Source organism: Anser anser, assembly GCF_964211835.1.
Source record: "Anser anser genome assembly, chromosome: 1".
Taxonomy (NCBI): domain Eukaryota; kingdom Metazoa; phylum Chordata; class Aves; order Anseriformes; family Anatidae; genus Anser; species Anser anser.
This window is the reverse complement of record NC_139720.1, coordinates 63,979,074-63,998,334: the sequence shown is the minus strand read 5'-3', so window position 1 is coordinate 63,998,334 and position 19,261 is coordinate 63,979,074. Positions and strand designations below refer to the sequence as shown.

The 19,261-nt window shown below is 40.2% G+C and overlaps 1 protein-coding gene across 5 annotated transcripts in view; it reads left to right on the top strand.

The window, feature by feature from the left end:
• The window catches only part of FGD4 (FYVE, RhoGEF and PH domain containing 4), a 114,944-nt gene continuing 95,683 nt past the window's right edge, over nt 1–19,261 (top strand). The window contains exons 1-2 of one of the 5 annotated variants that reach the window (XM_083820312.1): nt 1–1,022; nt 1,264–1,409. In XM_083820312.1, coding sequence (XP_083676438.1) covers nt 1,265–1,409 — 145 coding nt within the window. In that variant the 5' untranslated portion in view covers nt 1–1,022; nt 1,264. Of the gene's footprint in view, nt 1,023–1,067; nt 1,092–1,263; nt 1,410–9,638; nt 12,105–12,169; nt 17,908–19,261 lie in introns of those variants that run through there. The other 4 variants (XM_083820315.1, XM_083820321.1, XM_083820313.1 and 1 more) reach the window with 4 other exon arrangements.

Here is a 19,261-nt window from a genome sequence, read left to right as displayed (position 1 = left end):
TGATTTCACTGAGAACAAAAGAGGAAGCAAGTAAGCGGCCCGACAGATTCAAAGGCTCTCATCCTGCGTACAACAGTCTGCGATTTTTCAGCTTCATGGTGGCAAAAGCGCAGACGTTCTGCTCTGTCTGCTAACATCGTGTCCCAGCTAAGCAGACAAATAGGGGCTTTCCGACACTGTTGTGAACCTAACTGCAGCTCTCACACCAGCATAGCCTTCTGATTGCCTGTCTCAGCCTTAATTCAAATTTACAGGGGGAGGCAAAAGCTTTGGCCTGAATGAGCTGTTTTAGATGGAATTACTATGAGTGCAAGTATTGTAGCTCTGTCCCTGGCATCAAAACTCACTTACTCACTTTTCAGTGGTAGGATTGAGATGTCTTTGAGAATTTTCAAGAGGTCCCAGTTGACTAGGCTGGGAGTTAGGGAAAGGTTCTGCACCCAGAGGGTGGTCGGGCACTGGGACAGGCTGCCCAGGGCAGTGGTCCCAGCACCGAGCTGCCAGAGTTCAGGAAGTGTTTGGACAACGCTCTCAGACATAGGGTCTGGTTTTTGGGTGGTCCTGTGTGGAGCCAGGAGTTGGACTCAGTGATCCTCGTGGGTCCCTTCCAGGTCAGGATATTCTGTGACTCTCTAATTTTCTCTTTAGAAGACGGGTAACACCTTATGGCCAATTTCTTTTACATACACCAACAAATCCCGCAGGAAGTGGACGTCCTTCTAGGGAAGGCATTTCAGAGGTGCCCAATGACAGAGGGCAGCAGTACGGCGAGAAGAGGGGAACACCTATTGAAATGGACACGGCGCAGGCGGTTAAACCCCTCAGCTCCCTGTCCCGGCCCCAGCTGGCAGCGGCTGCGCTCCCGCGGCGCCCACTTCCCCGCGGGGACCTCGCTCCTCCGGCCGGCGGGCGGGCGGGCGGCTCGGGGAAGTTCCCACACGGCCCCGGCCGGGCTGGGCGGCGGCCGCGGGCTCTCCGTGCAGCCGGGGGGGCCGAGCCTGGGGCCGGCGGCTGCCGGGCAGGTACCGCAGGCAGGGCAGGGCAGGGCAGGGCTAGGCAGGCAGGAGGGGAGGGCGGGGAGCGGCGGGCAGGTAAGGGGCCGGCTCAGGAGGCGGCCGCAGCCGCGGTGCGGGCGGGGGACGGAGGCGCTGCCGCTGCCCTGGCGGCTATGCCGGTCCCGCCGGACCGCGGGCGGGAGGGGCGCTGAGGACCCGTCGGCTTTTCCCTCACTCTGCCTCTCTCTGTTTCTCCCCCCGCCCCGAGGATGAGCGGAGCCGAGGGCATAAACTTCAGGCGGACGGCCATCCGCAGGAAATCCAGCCCGGGCTTCGCCGCCGTCTCCAGCGGAGCAGCGCGCACCCGCCCCGCCGGCCCCCCGCGGGGGGAGGCCGCCCGGGGGCCGCCGGCAGGTAACGGCCCCTATCAGCTCCCCACGGCCCCTGTCCCGAAGCCCTTCGCCCCGGGGACACGGCTGGGGGTGCCCGGCAGTGCCCGGCTCGCTCGTACCCCCAGCCCCCGGCCGGGCCGGGCTTGCCGCGGTGGTGAACCCGCTTGGTGCTTGTACCCGCTGTCGGGCTGCGGGAGGGCACTGTCGCGACCCACTCTCACGACCGGGACAGCCACCGCAGCCGTGGCTGCCCCTCCCTCTCCTCCTCTCCTCGCCCCTTTCAGTAGCACACCTGTGCCAGGAGAGTTTCACCTGTCACGCTTCACAAGGCAGCCGCATCAGCTTAGCGCAGCGCGGTTAGAAGGGACGATAAGGTCAGGCTGGTTGCAGGTGTTACCTTGGGCTGGCTGTAATAGTAAGCTGTCTTAAAATCCATGCAGGAATTGCAGAAAGTTTTTGCTCCTGAGCAGATCAATGCACACCCCCATATATACATTATATACATATATATATATGTATGCATGTACGTGTATACAGCACGTGATCCTGCGATGTGATGGCAGTGAGCGCTCCAGCAGGCGTGACGTGCTGTGCTTGTGTCGCAGCAGCTTGGCTTTATGGATGTGGAAGGCCGAAGTGGACAAAACAAAGCCTGAAATTTCCAGCGCACGTGTGCTGTATTGCTGGGAATGACATCGTGTGAAATATACAGAACAGGATGTCGGGGGATGTCTTTTCAGGGATTCCCAGGCAAGAGGCATGCTTAATTTGAAAGTATGCACAAATAAGAACAGACTGTCATGGTGTTGTTCATAGTGTGCCTTATTTTAGCATTAATGTGTAATGGCCTTGGCCATGTGCATAAATCCACTTTTTTTTTTTATTATTGGTGGTGGTGGGATTTTTTTTTTCCAAGGCTTCAACTGCATATTTACATCTGGAAATAGGAATTAGCAGCTGTATTTGTAGTTGGAAGACTTAATGGATTTCATCCTCCTGTAACACTGATCAGTTTGAACAGGAGCCCTGTGTTTTGTGTTAATTTTTACTTTAATTTCATCAGGCTTCTGCAGGTGCTTGTCATTACCCCAGAGTTCTGAGTAATAATTTCATACAAAACTACAGTCCTTTATTGTTGCCCTTTTCAGCCACACACACACTAAACCCACAGGTGATTGGTATTTATTCAGTGTACACACAATGCATAGTTTGTCAGTGTTTGTACAAAGTTCTTGTGATTTCTGGATGTCAGCAAGGTGCTGAGGACCACAACAGGAGCACCACACTTTTTATCAGGTGGCTTTGCATTACAGTAATGAATATCATAGTACTTCCTTGCATCATGATTGCTAATATGATCGCTAATATGAAAAAAGTAACAAAATGAAGAGGAGGAAATGAGGGTTTTAATGGGTCTTTGGCTCCTTACCTGCTCCTCTGGTTAGCAGTGACTACTGCGGAATGTGCTCCAGCACCCTGTAATTCCAGGATAGTTTCATAGCCTAGTTTCATAGCCAGGTCAGAATGCAACCTGCACCTGCTGCTGATAAAAGGTGATTTATGATTCTTGCCTTGATTCTGCAAGTACAAACTTTAATCCTCAGGTGCAACATAAAGCTGGGTGTGCTCTTTCTCCTGTTAAAAAAAATAAAATCCAGTGCTTATGTTTTCTTTTCCAGCTTACAAAACACTAACTGGATTTTAAGGGGCCTTGTAAAGCCAGAGCATACCTTTGGCCTGCTTGAAATCCTTTCTGGAGAGGAGGAGTTACTATAGACCTCAGATCTCCAGTCAGTCTCCGCCAGGTGTTGTGAAATACAGTAGTTATTTATGTTTTGCCTGAGGACTGGACTCTTACAGTTGTCTCAGGTCAGCATCTGACGAACAAGTGAAGAAACTAGGTGTATCACATGAGTTATTGTAGTGTATAAACACATTGAAAGAAAATCTGGATTTTGTATATGGCAAGCTTATCGGAGGTCTTCTCAGATTACTAGTGTGTTATTTAGTGAGAAGACTTAAGACCTAGTGCAGTTGCCTTACGCTTAAGAATGTCTTCACATCCTTTGACGTTGGCCTGGTTAAGAAGGGAATATTGCAGATTTTCTGTGCTGGGAGATAAGATCTGGAAGCAATTCCATTCATGGTGGTGTTTGAAAATGCCTTTAATGATGAAATGGGCTACTTAAGTTGTATCTTACGGCATCAGTCTTTTATTGTGTCTTGCAATCTAAGTGTCCAACTTCTAATGGAAATATCTTTCTCCTCTTCAACATACTATTGTCCAAATCATTCAGGTTCACTGTCATAAGCAAAATTGCAGTTGAGTTCTGTTAGCATTGAAGTTTGAAAAAGAATGGTGTGTTTAACTATCTACAGGACCTTTTAGAATTTTACACTAATTTAAGGGCTTGAACAAAAGAGTACTTGAATCTTCAGAGATACTTTGAAATGGTCAGGAAATGTCAAGGCTGATATCTGGAGACAGTTTAAAGAAGAGCTTTTGGTGGAGTTAGCATGATTATTCCCATCAAAAATGGATTATTAACCATTGGGGATTGATTTTTTTTGTCCTGTGCCGAGTTAGAATTCATAGTTGGTACTAACTGGAGCAAATCTTCAAATGCAAGTATGTGTTTTAACTCAAAATTAGCTGTCTGCCAAGAAGTAGGTGTAAGTTATTGCTTGCTTGTTCAGCACCTTTTGCAAGCCAACAGCTCTGCAAAATGTGAGCATAGCAGTACTTTGATACCGCATTGGATTAAACTGTCCTGGAAGGTTGTATATCCACTGATTTAACTTGATTTATCTGTGTAGTGAAAACAGTTCTGAACACAAGGACACAGTAACTTGCTTTCATAGAAATAAATAGCTTTTTTTTTCTTTTTTTCTTTTTTTTCTGTTACCGGTATATTCACCTCTATCCTTGCTACACATAGACTAGGTTAACTTCCTGTGAACTTCAGATCTTGCACTGGTTCCTTGGTTTTGTTCACTTAAATGCAAATTTACACCCTTTCTGGACTGTTTGTCCCATTCTCTGTTGCCTAAATACGCCTGCTGGCATTGTGCTGTACATTAGTGTTCTCAGACATTACAGCATGGTTCTTGGGAAGCTGAGGTAATTTGCATTCAGGACAGCACTCACTGCAGCAAGGTATCTGCATAACACTGACAGGCAAAAAAAAAAAAATCCTGCTGCTGGTATTATATCCCTGCCTGTTAAATTGATATGATTTTATGGGATTATGTTAACAAAACTTCTTTAGTCCTTTGGGTTTCCTTCTTGCAGTATGAGATAGCTAAGTAAGACTGTAGTAGCATCCTGTTCTAGTCTGTGATAATTGCCTGCCTGGTTGATTTTCATTGTTGCTGGTTTTCTTTAGTTTAATTTTTGAAAATTAATTAATTTTGGACTATCATTCTCCTTGCTCTTGCCTTTGTGTTACCTGCTGTATGATGTTGACTGGTCTGCAGTGACTGAAAATCTGCTTGCTATTGAGTGTGTTCAAGGAAAACCTGTATGATCGTTAGGGATAATCCAAGCAATGGTTGGGATCTCTAGATGCATTAGAGGCCACTGCAAAAAACCTGATTGCCTTGTATGCTTTCCTGGTGAATGCAGGGTTTTTGAAATCTTTCTAAAGTTGAAATACCTCAAGGAGAGCTGATACTTCACAATATTGAGGAAGGAGGGTGATCATATAGGAATTTGCTTCTAAATATTCCATTCCCTTCAAAAAATAAGGGAATGTAAAGTACAGAACTTGCACAGGAATACATTAGCTATTAAATTTCCCTGTTTGCTGTTATTAGACAACTTCCTGTTTGTGTGGGCCAAATTAAACTTGTGTGCCTTCTGTTGAAGTCAATGTGTTGTGTGGAAGGTGGCAGGAAATGAAACTTAGTTTCCAGAATATAATTGTACGGTTTTCTGAGTCTTTTCTTTTCCTTTTCTTCTCCTCCAAATATTTAGGATCAAGGTAAACCCTTTGAGTGCACAGTTCAGTTTACAATCTATCAGGAAAGTTGCTTGTCTCTATATTTTGGGTTGGCTTGGTGTGTCTGTTTTGCCTTTGCTAGGCAACATCTACTTTAACCAGTAATTTTTGTTGGTCTTGTAATACTGACTTCCTGGAGATTAGGATGGTGATTCCCCTAAATAAATTCAATTTCTTATTCACAACTGCTTGACTTGCTAATGGTTTGAACCACAGAGGGTTTCAAAGAAGAATTTGACAGGGGTTTGCTAATAATATAAATCTGCTCCTTGCTGGAAAGGTTTCTCTGGAGCGTACCACCCAAAATGAAAGTGCTGGTAAACACCATTCCTGAAGTGCTTTTAGGGATAGCAAAATTAGGAAGGTAATAGCTCGCATACATGATCCAGATTAGTTTGTTATACAGAAATCACAGGATCAGACTGCTTTTGCAGATTAAAAAAAAAATGGTTTGGAGATTTTTGAATTGGAGGAGAACCTGCTTAGGGACTGTTATTTTTGGGCAACCAGTAAATCAAAAATATTGAAAAAGCAAGCTGTTCATACAGGAAAATAATGTTTTGCCCTTTGGTTGTTTTGTCCTTTGTCTGTCAATATCTGTGCTTCTTAAAACTGAAGTTGTCAGACTTTTCACCCACTTCTTAACTCGTGGTGATGAGCTATCTCATCTCCCAGCATTTCAGTCAAAATCCCATTCTGGGCAGTACTTTTATTTGATGCTGTTTGTCAGTATGTGTTGAGTACAGTGTGAGCTGTGATAAAGCATTTTAACTGCTGTATTTAGCACTGTTATGTCTTAAAGAAATGTTAAGTATTTGCTGTAGAAGACAAATTATCTTCCTGGCATGATGTATTTGTCAGAGGTAAAGGAAGGAAAAATACAAAGCAAATTATTTTAAAATAAGATTTTTTTTTTCTTCCCTCTTCTATTTATCTTGTTGGTGGGTAGATTTTCTCTGGAACATTATTATCAATTCAATACTTTAACCCAATTACTGACTACAAATCTTGTAGCTGACACTCCTCTGTGAGGTGAAAAATGGCGTTCTCTCCCAGTGTGGGACACTGCATATAGTATTTCTCTTGAATGTAAGTCAATCTAGGATGTATAATTGCACTTAGATGATCGTAATGATCTCTTCCATCATGTGAAATCTAGAATTAAGCTTTGCCTCAAGCTCTTGATGGTAGAAGCGTTTTAATCAAATGTGTAGCTGTGGATGTCTTGATATATTCAGGCCATTATCAACAAACTTACATGCTTCTGACAAGGGGAGACAGAATTCTGTTCAGAGAGGGTATCCCAGAGCTATAGTTCTGTCAATCACCCAAGCAAATAAAAAGAGGAAATTGAAAAAGGATTTTTTAATGTTTTGTTGAAGTAGCTGCTTTGGAAGTAGCGTTTTAATGCAGGTAGCTTCAGCAGAAGAAACTACTTTGGAAATTAGTGTGGAGAAGGGAGTTTGGGGCTCTGTTGAAATGTTGATGTATGAAATAGAAATCAGACATGTCGTCTCAGTGTACAAATAAACAACAGTAAGGCAATACCAGAAGATGCGGAGAAATGAGTGGAAGCAGAAGAGGAGAGGGACTAAATTGCTGCAGTAGTTTGCAAAGCAAGAAATGTAAAGAAAGATGTATATATTTTTAATGAGTTTTGGAGCAGTTTGCCTCTGATTACACTGAATTTGATGAAATGGAGTTTAAAATGGATTAAAATTGGAGGCAAAAGACATGGAGTAGAAGCTAGGGCAGAGTGATGAGAAAGTGTTAGTTACGAAGTATTAATGCTGAGCGTGTCACAGATGTTAATATAAAATATGCTAAATAGCCTTGAAAGGAGGGAAAATGTGGTGGAACTCTAATCTGTGACATGAAATCCTATGATTTATTCCTGACTTCTGTATAAATGTTGTCTTGAAGCATAGATGATAATGCATCAGATTTACAGGTCTAGCCTTCTCTTCATGGATAATTAAAGGCATGGGCCCCCCTTTCAAATAGATGCCAGTGTACCCAGAGCTAGATGAATATTGGGGAGAGAAACTGTTTACTAGCAATTAAAAGTAATTTTGACTGATTCAGAGGCTTGATTTCTTCTAGCTTCATAAAATATTTGGCTTCTCCTTAGTGGAGTGTGTGAAGTTTCCATGATTCTTTTTGATTCTGTTAGTCACCATCATGACCGAGTCCTCCTGGTCAGGAGTTTCAGCTATACCCAGCCTTGTAGCTATGTAATGACGTGGTAACTACACCCAGCTACAGACTACTTGAAACTTAGGGAGTCTGAGGTGCCTCTGAGTGCTATTTGTGGTGCTGCAATACCAGGCCTGTCCCAGGGTTGCTGTGGGCAGTTGTCCTAGCTTAGTGGTGAACCTCTCACTTGGGTTAGAGTGGTGTGCTTTTTCTGGACTAGCTGGATTTTTGATGGAGCTTCTGTGTGATCTCTTTAAGGGACCTTGCAGCGCTTGAAACACAAGTCAGTAGAGAATTTTCAAAGGAGGTGGAAGGTGTCCCTGCCCATGGCAGGGGGATTGGAACTAGGTGATCTTTAAGGTCCCTTCCAAACCAAACCATTCTATGATCTGTGATCTTTTGGTACGTCTTCTATGAGGTGAGAAATATCAAGATCTGGGCAAAGCTGCAGACCTGAGAGGAGATCATCGTGATGGTACCCAGTGACTTCTGGAGGTAGAAGAGGGAGAGACAGAATGCAGAGCCCCCTGCTGATTCTGACCGACTGAGCTCTCTTCCCTCTGGGAAGTGTCAATTCTTTAAGCTCCAGCCCATATGCAAGAGAAGGGTGACTTTTTTCCCATTTGCTTCGTGATTATATTGGTAACCTTTATTTTCCTTCTGGGCTGAGTCATTCAGTCGCTAATGCTATTTCAGTCTCCTAAGTTCTCTTCCACCACGGAAAACTGTTTTTTAAATCAAAAAACAAAGTTTGAGTCTACAAGAGATTTGAAAAAAAAAAAAACAACACCACCTATAAATGACCCAAATTGTAAAATTGTTAAATAATAATATTTGAAGATAAGACTCTCTTTAAATGTTTTGTCTATATAAGAAGGACTTGATGTCAACTTCTTGCAGTGAATAATCAGACTATTTTTCCTCTTTGTGCTTACGTACTGTAGTTCACTGTTTTGTCTATGGTACTTCAGTTTCTAAGTTGAATATTAATATGCACATTATTTTTGTTAACATCAGTAATTGAGTTAGGAAATGAAACTTAATGGCTAATTACGTTCATCTTCAGAACTGGAGATTTGAGAATCAAAACAAAGCCACTGATACAGGAAGCATAAATTGTTTTGAATAGAGCTGAAACCCCTTTTATTTTTTTTTTCCAGTTGTATGCAATTATACTGCTAGACCCTCTTCAGAAGACTCTTGCCAAAACGCCCCTATTTTAATAGTTTACATTCCTTTTTAAACAGTCTGATACTAACTCTGGTCATTGAGAAATCACATTCCCTCTGTGAGGGTAGAATCCTCATAGGTAAATGCTTACCTATTTTAGCAGTTCTACTGTATTCAAGAAAGTTATGTGGGAGGACAGATACCTGGGGATGGTTTTCAAGAGTTAGGGGTCCTTTTAATTTGCTCTTTCAAGAAAGAGGGCTTTTATCTCTCTAAAAGAAAAGCTTAGAAATTCTCAGGTGAAAACAGGATTCCAGGGCAGTCCTTATAAAACATAAGATTTTGTGGTATAAACAATAAAATGAGAACTGTTGTTAGTGCATAAAATCATACAGCATTTATGTTTTGGCTTATTTTGCTTCTAAATGTATAACTGTGAATTAAGATGCATTTTAAATTTTACAGCAGTTAAGCTGCATCTACTTAGCCGTAAAAATAGCTGTTCCTGTTAGAAACTGGAACAGCCATTCCTGTTCATTACTGCAGAAGCTTAAGTTGATTTTCATCAAGTTCTCCTGGTTATCTGGACCAACTGTTGCTTTGTAATTACCTTCACGTTTTCTTGAGTAACAAGTGATTGTGCAGTAAACAGTGTTCTTTATAATTTATTAATGTACATCTGATCCAGTGGACAAATATGCTCGCCAGACTTAAAAGTGAAGGGCATGCTTATGACTGAGCTGGCTGTTCACACGCTGTTCAGGGACTGCCACGCCAGGACAGGGAGCAGAAGGTAATGGCACTAGGACTCTATCGCGGCTTTTGTGGTTGGGCTGAGTAGAAGGATGTAAGCAAGTCAAAACACGGCAGTCCAAGGGGCTGGTTGTGTACATCACCTATTTCAGAACTTCCTTATATCCTTCCCTGGACCCATATCAACCCTAAAGGATATCTTCAGAATAACTCCGCTGACATGCAGTTGAAGGAGGGAGTTCAAAGTCCATCCTGTCTGCTCTGTGTAGCCAGCAAGAAACCTAGCTGATGTTGGCACGGGCTGTCCTTGGCGTTCAACCTCAGTGTTGAGAATTATCCCTTTCCCTTTAAGTGTTTATCTTTCTTACTGTCTGTGAGAGCTTACTGCTTGTGCACAGGATATACTAAAAGACTTTTGATGATAAGAATGAGAATGATACTCGCATTCAGTGCGTTAATAGGGAAGTTGAAATTTACAAGCCCAGATGAACTAGTTGGCTCTTCTGAGGGTTTTGATACAGCTTAAATAACCAAGTGTCTGTTGACCTTAAAACTAGGAAGTAATAATTCCACACAATTAATATCTGCTTACTTTTAACAGTATAATCTCTGTTTTTCTTATGTGGCTGACACTGTGTAGTTAACTAGGTTTATATGGGGTTGCTTCGGTTGTTTTCAGCAAATGCAGTTGAGCTGCAACAGAAATGTAGGCTTATCATTTTAAACTCTGAATATTAGCTGTAGTTTGAAATGAGGTACATAACATGTGAATCTTAGCACCATGAATATTGTATCCTCTTTATTTCCTAAATGCCATTCGGCAGATGGGCTGAACTGGATCCTGAGTAAAACTAATTTTAATTGTGTTTTTTTTTTTTTCCATGTAACTTACTAAAAATGTTGAGATACGAAGGTGATAGGTCTTATATGCAGTGAAACCATTTAATCTTTCTCATTTATTTTATGATTTGCTGATTTAAGTATTTACATCATTTAGAAAACCAAAGATTATTTCTATGGATGACCCATGCATCTCAAATTGTCAGATTTTTTTTTCTGCACGTGGTTAGGTAGTGATGTTTAAAGGCATTTTCTCAGCCCTTATCGGTTGCTTCTGCTCAGGTCAAGGCGACATGTTCAGCATTCATGTGAAATAGCATGCAGTATTTGAAAACTGTGAGCCCAGCTGAGATCCTCCAATATAAGACATCACACAGCTTTCATAGTCTTCTAAAATTTCTTTGGTACAAATAATTTAGACTCTTATTCTTTAAAATCCATAGTTTTCATTATGGTTTTATGAGAGAATGTTAAAGTAGTCCTTTCAAAACTGAAAGTGATTTTAAAGCTGACACTGAGAAAAAATCACCAGTGTCAGCAAAACTGCCTTGGTAGTGTTGCTGAAGTATCTGCATGGGGAACAAATCTGGGATGCAGCAGTTTAACTTAACTCTTTTCCAGGTAGTACATCTGGCCATGTCCTGAATATGGTCAAGTTACAGACTTCAACCCCTCACTTGTAGAGAAGTGAATGTAGGACACCGCAAATGAAAAATCAACCTCTGTTGTTCATGCCTAGTAAGTGTCGTAAGTGCCACTTTCATTTCACGTGGAGGTGTCTGGGAGATATTCTTCAGTTCAATAACAAATTACAGAAATTCTCTTTTAGAATAACATTTTGGAGCAAGTTTGCTGCAGGAAAAAAAATCAGCTTCCCTCTGCTGCCCTGTTGTGTAGAGTGCTATTGTTAACACCAGTGTTGGCTTAAAAAAAAATAATAAAAAGAAATCTCACAATTTCCTTCCTTTGGTCTCTGGGAAGGAGATTAGAGAACTGAGCAGAAGTAGATAGCTTGTACTCTTAGGAAACTATGGGGGTGCAAGTATTTAGTAGTTTTCTATCTCATACAGTGCTCGGTTCAGCTCTGCTATTGGAAAAGTACATACCAGAGAAAAAAAAAAAAAAAAGCATACCTGCCCCTATCTGCTTCCCATATGTTCGTTATTCATGCCAGTAATATTCAGGCTGTCTGTATGCCCCATGTGCTACCCTGAATCTATAGTTTAGGATGAAAACGGAGAAATTTCTTTTCTTTCCCCCCCTTAAGAGATCAAAGTAGTTCTTTGCTGTCAAATATTAACTTCTGTTTAAGGAAGGGAAAATACTTTTTAAATGTGAAAAGTGAGGATATATCAAGCTTGACAAGAAGTGCATACTTAGTAAGATGTGGGTAAGGCTAACAGAGCTGGAACCTGCAATGCAAATAGCTGAAGTAACTGCAGTGTTACAGTTGGAGACTTTTTTGTACATGTGCAAGGGCAGGTTGTTTGAAGTTGAAATACAATGTTGTTTACAGTGGCTAAGGGTGTAGAAGCAGGATCAGCTTTCTGATAAGGGTTTTTCCAGGTACAGTACACAAGGGGTTAGAAAAGCAGGAGCAATTTAGTAACTACAAGTCAGGAGAGTGGACTGCAAGCTGAGTGCACGGTGCTGAAATAACTCTTTACGCAAGTAATTTTTTCTTTTTAACTTTTTTTGGTGTGTGGGCTTACATTGGAAGATCTCTCTGAGAGAGGGCAGGAGAATTCTGATAACTGGTAAGCATGTTAAACTTTAAATAAAAACTGTTAAACTACTTTACAGCAGCTGCTAACAAGACACATAGAATAAAACTAGGTAATCCACTGCTAATGAAAAGGAGCCTCTGTTTTTACCATAGACTCTTCAGTTATACATATTCAAGTAGATAGAAGCAAATCGTCCATGTTTATGTGCAGATATATATTCTTCACGTATCTTTTTCTAGATGTGGATGTTATGCCACTGAATGATCTGTGGTTTATATTATCTGGGAGGTGTGATCCTTAACTGTAGCATGGCTCCTGTTAGTGGATTGTTGAGTGTTTGTTTGTTTTTAAACCCTGTTATGGAAATATAACCTGTTAAGTTAGAATTTGTCAGGAAATTGACCCTGCAGGTCAATTGAAAGGTTATAACATCTTAAATGTTATGTGAAATAAAGAGGCTTGTTATTCTTAGCTTTTTTCAAAATGTTATAGGAGACTTGCCACACCTAAACTTCAGTGGAAAAAAATTGGATTTTTTCCCCCAAAGAAGCATTGGGTTAGTGTTTACCCATTTGGGAGATGAAAGCAAACAAATATTACCTAAAGTTCCTGGAAAATAAGGAACACTGTTAAAAGTTAAAGCAGGAAAGAAAGAACTAAAAAATGTCATTAAGAAAATACAAACTTCTCTGAGAAGAATGTGTCAAATGCTAGGTGTCTGCTAGCTCACAGTGCTCCTATTGCAGTGGCAGCTGCAGCGAGCTGCTCTGCTGCCTTGTGGTGCTGAGGGGTATGGTTTCCTGATGCGTTGACTTTGTCACGGGCATTGCAGTATAGCAGTTTTTAAGCAGCTTTTGTTGGTAATCTAAAAATATTCTCTATACATAAAACAACAGGGCCATTATAATCCCTAATGTGATTTGATAGACCAAAATTAAGCTAAGTGTTTGGATACAGTTGGATATGGATATGTTTTGGGTTTAAATGTTTGGATATGGTTAATGCCTTCAAGTGTATAATGTCATTTTTTCAGACATTAAGCCTAGTTTGCTGTTCTTCATATTAACAAGTAAAGGGCAGGAACTATGCCTCTTAGCTGCTGTTTTCTATATTGCATTGGGTATAACTGTGTTGGCCATATATTTAAGGAGTAACAGGGAAAAAGACTGAAGAAATTGAGGATCTTCAGGGTTATCTGCCCTGTATGTTTAAATAATACTGCCTGCTTACCCTGTTAACAAAGTGGCTATTGTGCAGGAGGCCAAAGGTAGCAACCTGAGAGACAGTGAAGTTACCAGTTCTTTTTATCGTTGGCTTTGGAATATTTTCTATTGACAGCAGCGTGTAAGGCTAGTTAGTTTGTTTGTTTGTTTGTTTTTTCAGATAACATACAGAATTTAAGTAGAAAATGTTCATGCTTGTCTACGTACTAGAGGCAAACTGTGTATTTAGATGTTGAAGGTAATGGTTAATGTATATCTGGTGTTATAGGGTAACTTAATAGATTATAGAAAAGTGTCTGGCAGTCAGATTTTCCTTTCCATTTTTATTTTCCCCCTTCCATTAAAAATGTTGATGACAACTCACTGGGGACTTGCATTTGTCTATTGATACAGAAATCAAATCTAGAAATATATCAGGAGCCTGAAATACTTTCTAAAGCTAAAGTTTCCCCCTTTTCAAGTGGTTACTGTAGCTGTGCTTTTATCAGCATAGTGCAGTTTGCAGAATGCTCTCTGGCTGACCTTTCTGTAGGTGCTTTGACCAACAGCATCTGCAGCAGCTGTTGTCTTCCGCAGTCTTGAGGAGCTGGCACAGGAAGCAGCAGTTTCTGTGGTACTGGAGCCATGTCTGCTGAGGTTCTCCTCCTGTTGCCTTTCTTCTTTGCCTCAGCACTGGGTAGAAAGAAAACAGGCTCTTTCTGTTCTGAACAAATGGAATGAATAATGAAAATGCAACAATCTCTCTAAAGAATGGTTGTCTCTTTTTTTTTTTTTAATGTTACATAGCATGATGAGATCCAAATACATATTGGTATTGTAAAATATTATCAAAGAATTCACTACCAAACAATTTAGCAGCAGTTGGGTTGCCTTTTTGAGTCTTGTATGATGGTTGCTGCAATGATTATAATGTGAAAGAAATAAATTGAAGATCCTTTTTGCACAGCATATTGATTCACTGAGAGATTTTTCTTAATGCAAGCTTAGACAGATTCGCTTTTTCCTTCAACTGATTGCTACCTGTGGTTATTTTTCTTTAGCAAAAACACCATATGAAGAGCAAAGCCGAGTCTCTTACTATTTGGTCTGTATTAACTTGGAAAGTGATTTAAAAAATACATATTTTTTAGTATTAACCTGTTTCCTAATAAACCATACACACCTGTTTTGCATCTCCTGAGGCTGAAATGAAGGTAACTTTATATTCTGAATTTATACTTATGACAAGAATTTGATTTTTGAAGTCTAATGCTGAATTTTACCCAAGTTCTGTTAAGGTAATTTTAATATAATAAAGGTAATTTATATTTAAGTAATTTTATTTAGTTTCTTTGAAAACGTGAGTGCACACACAACTCAGAATTGCTATGTTGAAAATGTGAAAATTCCCTATTAGTACATGGTACCTATGGAGCCTTAAAATGGGAGCAGCTGCCTATAGCCCTCTGTTGATGGAGATGGATAAAGCACTCGGTGAGGTCCACCAACATGAAGGCAAGACACGCGTTGAAGCCAGCATCGCTCTGGGGTCGACTGCTGGCTTCCAGCAGTGGCAGGCTCCTCTGGCCTGTGCGCCGTGCCCTGATTTAGCAGCAGCATAACTTGAGGAGCTCCTTAGAGGTGGTGAGGTCTTAATACCTAGTGAGAAAGGCGAGCTGGTAGCAGCATTGGTTGTATGCAAAGTGCTTGTGACCGCACTGAGGAGCATAATGGATGACGAAGGGTCCTATGACTCTGAGTGCTGTGGTCACCCCATTTGTCCACCATCAAATAAATCTATTTTGCATGCTTTCCTTTATCTTCTTTTTTCTGGGTCTTCCAATGAAGCACTTCACTTGGCATTGCTTGTAATAAAACAGAAAATGGAGTGACGTGGGAAAGAACTACACCTGAGACTAATGTTCATACGTTGACCTTGTTTGAAGTCTTTGAAACTCCTGAGTACTGGTTTACAGCCAGTAAACTGGGTTTAGTTTCTCTGAGGTTTAGTTTAACTGTGAATCTTTTGCAAATGTTCTGTGCCTGGTAATGCTACGATTCAATAGAAGTGGTCATGTTGACTAAATCGGCCACGTGATAAGAAAAGGTAAGGGGATTTGTACTTAATCAGCTCTATGTTTATTTCATATCAGGCCTGGTCTTTTTTCTGTTCAAGGTGAAAGTAATACAAACAGGCAGAACATAGGTTTGCTCCCTACAGACTTCATTTTTCTTTTTAAAAGATTTCCCTTCCACAGATTAATCTGTTTGGACTGTGTATATATTCAAGATTATACTTACATCATAAAATGGTTACATTTAGCAGTAGTTTAGCGTGTCAATTTTCTATCCTTAGTTCAAAGCCTGGAATGAAAACACACCAATTTACCTTCATATTTCTTTCTTTGTGAGTGGCTAACTTGGAGCTAGAAATTAATGGCAAAAAAAATGGAATTGAGAATAGACTTTCTGTGGAGGTGGACAAAGATGATTACAGCTGGTGGAAGACCCTTAACCTTGTAGCATTCCTTCTGCTATGATCCCTATACTGTCCTTTTCATATGTGGATTGCACCTACTCAATTTTGAACAGGGAAACCTTTCTAAAACTGTTTTGCCTGCTGCTTCCATGGCAATAGATGTCTTTGCATTTGAACTTTTTTTTTTGTAATATTCTCCTCTTCCCAGGTTATAAGTACTTAGAAGTTCAGTGTAGTCTCTGAAAGGTTAGAGAATCCTGCTCTGAACTGCTGATGGCTGGCAAAATAAATTTGTCTCAGCATTTTTCTCTCCTGTCCTTCCTTTTTAGTGCTGAGCAGCATAAAAAGGAATGACATAATGGCTATATTTTTGGATATAAGAAGCAGACGTTACCCATTAAGTGTACTTGCCTCTGTATAAGAACATACAACCCACAGGACTTTTCTGTCCAGCTGTAGGCCAAAACGCTGGATCCTTTACTGTTTTGTGTCCAGTGTTAGTAAAAATATTTGTCCTGTGGTTTTGAATTAATAGTTGTGTGCTACTATGCTAAAGAAACTTAAAAATCATATTTCATCTGCACCAAGCATATCCTGTTGCCCACTTCAAAACATGGCTGGAAAATTCAGTCCTAGTTGTACTAAGTTATTGCACCAAGTTATCAGCTGTAGCCCTCAGCACAGGGACGGTAGATTCTGAAGATGCCAGGGAGCTCTCTGAGATAAATCATATCACACAGTACTGTATGATGATGAATATTGCTGGGCTGACTGTTACAGAAAACTGAAATGTTCTGTTTGTCCACAGACGGTAGATGCAGTTGTAGATTGGCTGGCTGCTGTGAAATCGCAGGTGTTTTAATTGAGAACTGTGGAGTGTTTTCAAATGAAATGGAAAAATGGTATATTTTAGGTCTCATTAAAATAAGTATTGGTATTTTAACAGAAAATTACTCATATTTTAAGCTTAAAAACAAATAAACCTGCTCTTGTACTGTTTTAGTTAATTGATATCTCTGGTATTGGACAAATAGGCATTGAAACTTTGTTGCTGAATAAACCACTCCAAAACAGTATGGTACACAAGATTAAAAACAATGTTTCTATATATATATTTTAGGGTGTTTTCACACCACAGGCTCTTAAATTAGAAAAACCAGAACTACCTGCTTCGTTATAACATTTAGACTGCTCTTGCTGATTTTGAGAATGCTTCAACAGCATTGTGGTGAAGAGACATCCTGCAAAAGTATTGACCTTGTATGCTATTAGTACAAGATATTTCAGCTGCAGGGCTACTCCAAAACTGTTTGATATGATCTCACAACACTGCTTGTGAAACTGAGAAGAAGTAACTGGAAGTCGTAATGCCTTCTGTGCCCTACATCTCCAATGAAAATGACTTTGTCCTTTAACCAAACAAGTGGTGTAAGATGAAACATATTTACGGCAATCTTTTTTATATTTTCAATAGGGATGTCTTTTTTTAAAGATAAACTGGCATTTTTGAAGATACTTGGTGGTCCTCAGATAGGGGTGATAAAAACAAACAAAAAACCTTATTGATGTTGGCTGAGGCTTTCTTACAGAAATAATAGGCAATGCTCAGTAGGCAACCAGCTCACTTTAAACAATGGTGAAGTGCAGTCTAACAAGATATTCTTTTGGTAGCTACAGTAGTGTGCTTTCAGTTCAACCAAACAGACTTTCACGTTCCCTTAAGTATCCACTGTCTGGAGTACATGTTAAGCATTCAGATTGCAGCAGTAAGAATGAAGGAGAAGTCTTCTGATATTGTGCTAAATGTTGGCATCTTTGTACGTGTCCCTAGATCAGAGCAAATTAATGTTAGAGGAAGTGTCAAAACATAAGAATAAAGCTCTCACTTTTCAATTGTTTTATGAATATACTGTTTTTTCAGAAATATGATATTCTGGTGAACAAAACCTCTCCCTCTTATTTTGGTCTTGAAAGCCACAAAAGGAAGTGAAAGACAGCGAGCCCTTCAGCATATAGGCTGTACGGCTTTCTTTCGTGTGAATATTGAGGATGCAAACAGGAAGCAAATATCATTTAGAAAGAACTGTGTTTTGACCCAAGCAGAAGAAACAAATCCATAATTCTTAACAAATGCTCTTAGATATCTTCAATGGTAAGTTAATATATTACTGTGATTAGATAAAAAATGCTTTAGATTAGCAAGGGTATGGTAGGGGTGTCATCATTTTTAACTGAGTTTCTTTTCCTAAAGCAGTCATTTAATGTAGTGAATGTTTAAGCGAAAAAATAGTTGTGGATTTCTCTACCTTGGAATGTTAAGGGGAAAAAAAGTTATTTAAACTATATTGTTTTTTGACAACGATGTTACTCAGAATTAAAATGGCTTTTTTAATTCCCGACTGTAGCTCATTAGGGCTGAGAATCTCTTTCTAAATAATAATGCATAAGGAAAGCATAAGTGTTTCTCAGTGTGATTAAGTAGAGTTAAGAGCAAGGTTGAAATTATTTATTTCTATAGACAAGATGTTCTGTACAAATTTAATAGTTAAATAGCCTGGTTTTCTGAGGTAATGAGTTTGAGCTCTTTTGAAAACTGGTTCACTAATTTACAAGTCTAAATACTGGATTTGTATATTCTAACTTTAGGCATGCAAACTAACAGATTCAGGTACATAACTTGAAAGACTAGCATCAGTAAATACATGCCAAAGTATTGTGGCTTTTTGAAAATCTGAAAAGTATATTTTATCTATTTAGATAAATAAATAAGATTGCTTGTGTCTTTTCGGAGTGTTAAATTGCTAGTACAAGCAAAATCTGAACTGTGCAAATGGCATCTGCACACTGCTGAGATTTGTAGTGCAGTGAAAATGTAAGGTCTAGAATGCAGTAATTAGAGATGGTAGTCAATACTTGTTAATGAAGATGGTGCTTGTGATCCATCTTTGAAGGGAGAGCAAAGCAGTGCTGTCCTGCCTGTGGTGCCCTTACTGACCTCCCGCCGCAGCTGCTCTCTGCTTCCATGGCTCAATCATTGAATAATTGGCATGTTTCCTTTAAGAATAAATAGTCTGTTTTCCAAAAGTGGTGGAAATACTTTGAGAAAAACGGAAGACTTATGACTGAAAGGGGTATGTCTGGGTATGTAGTTTGTGTGCATAATTTCATGATTTTTTTTTGTAGGGTTTACAAAATCTGATAGCTGGCATTCACTTTGTGGTGTTTTTTTTTGTTTTTTTTTTTTTTTTTCAGTGTGGCTTTGCTTTTTGTTAAATAGATCAGTCTAACACAGGTTTTTACACCTTATAACCTGAAGGAAGGACACAGTCTGTGAACTGCTTGTTGCTGCTAAAGGATAAATGAAGTAAGAGGTGTTTGGCAAACAAGCGTTAGATATTCATCACTGAGAGACTGGTGCTGCTTAATTCCACTATCTGTATGGGAAGCCTATGCAACAGCCAGGCATGTTACTGCACTTGAACATGTGTTTTGTCTACTCCTCTATT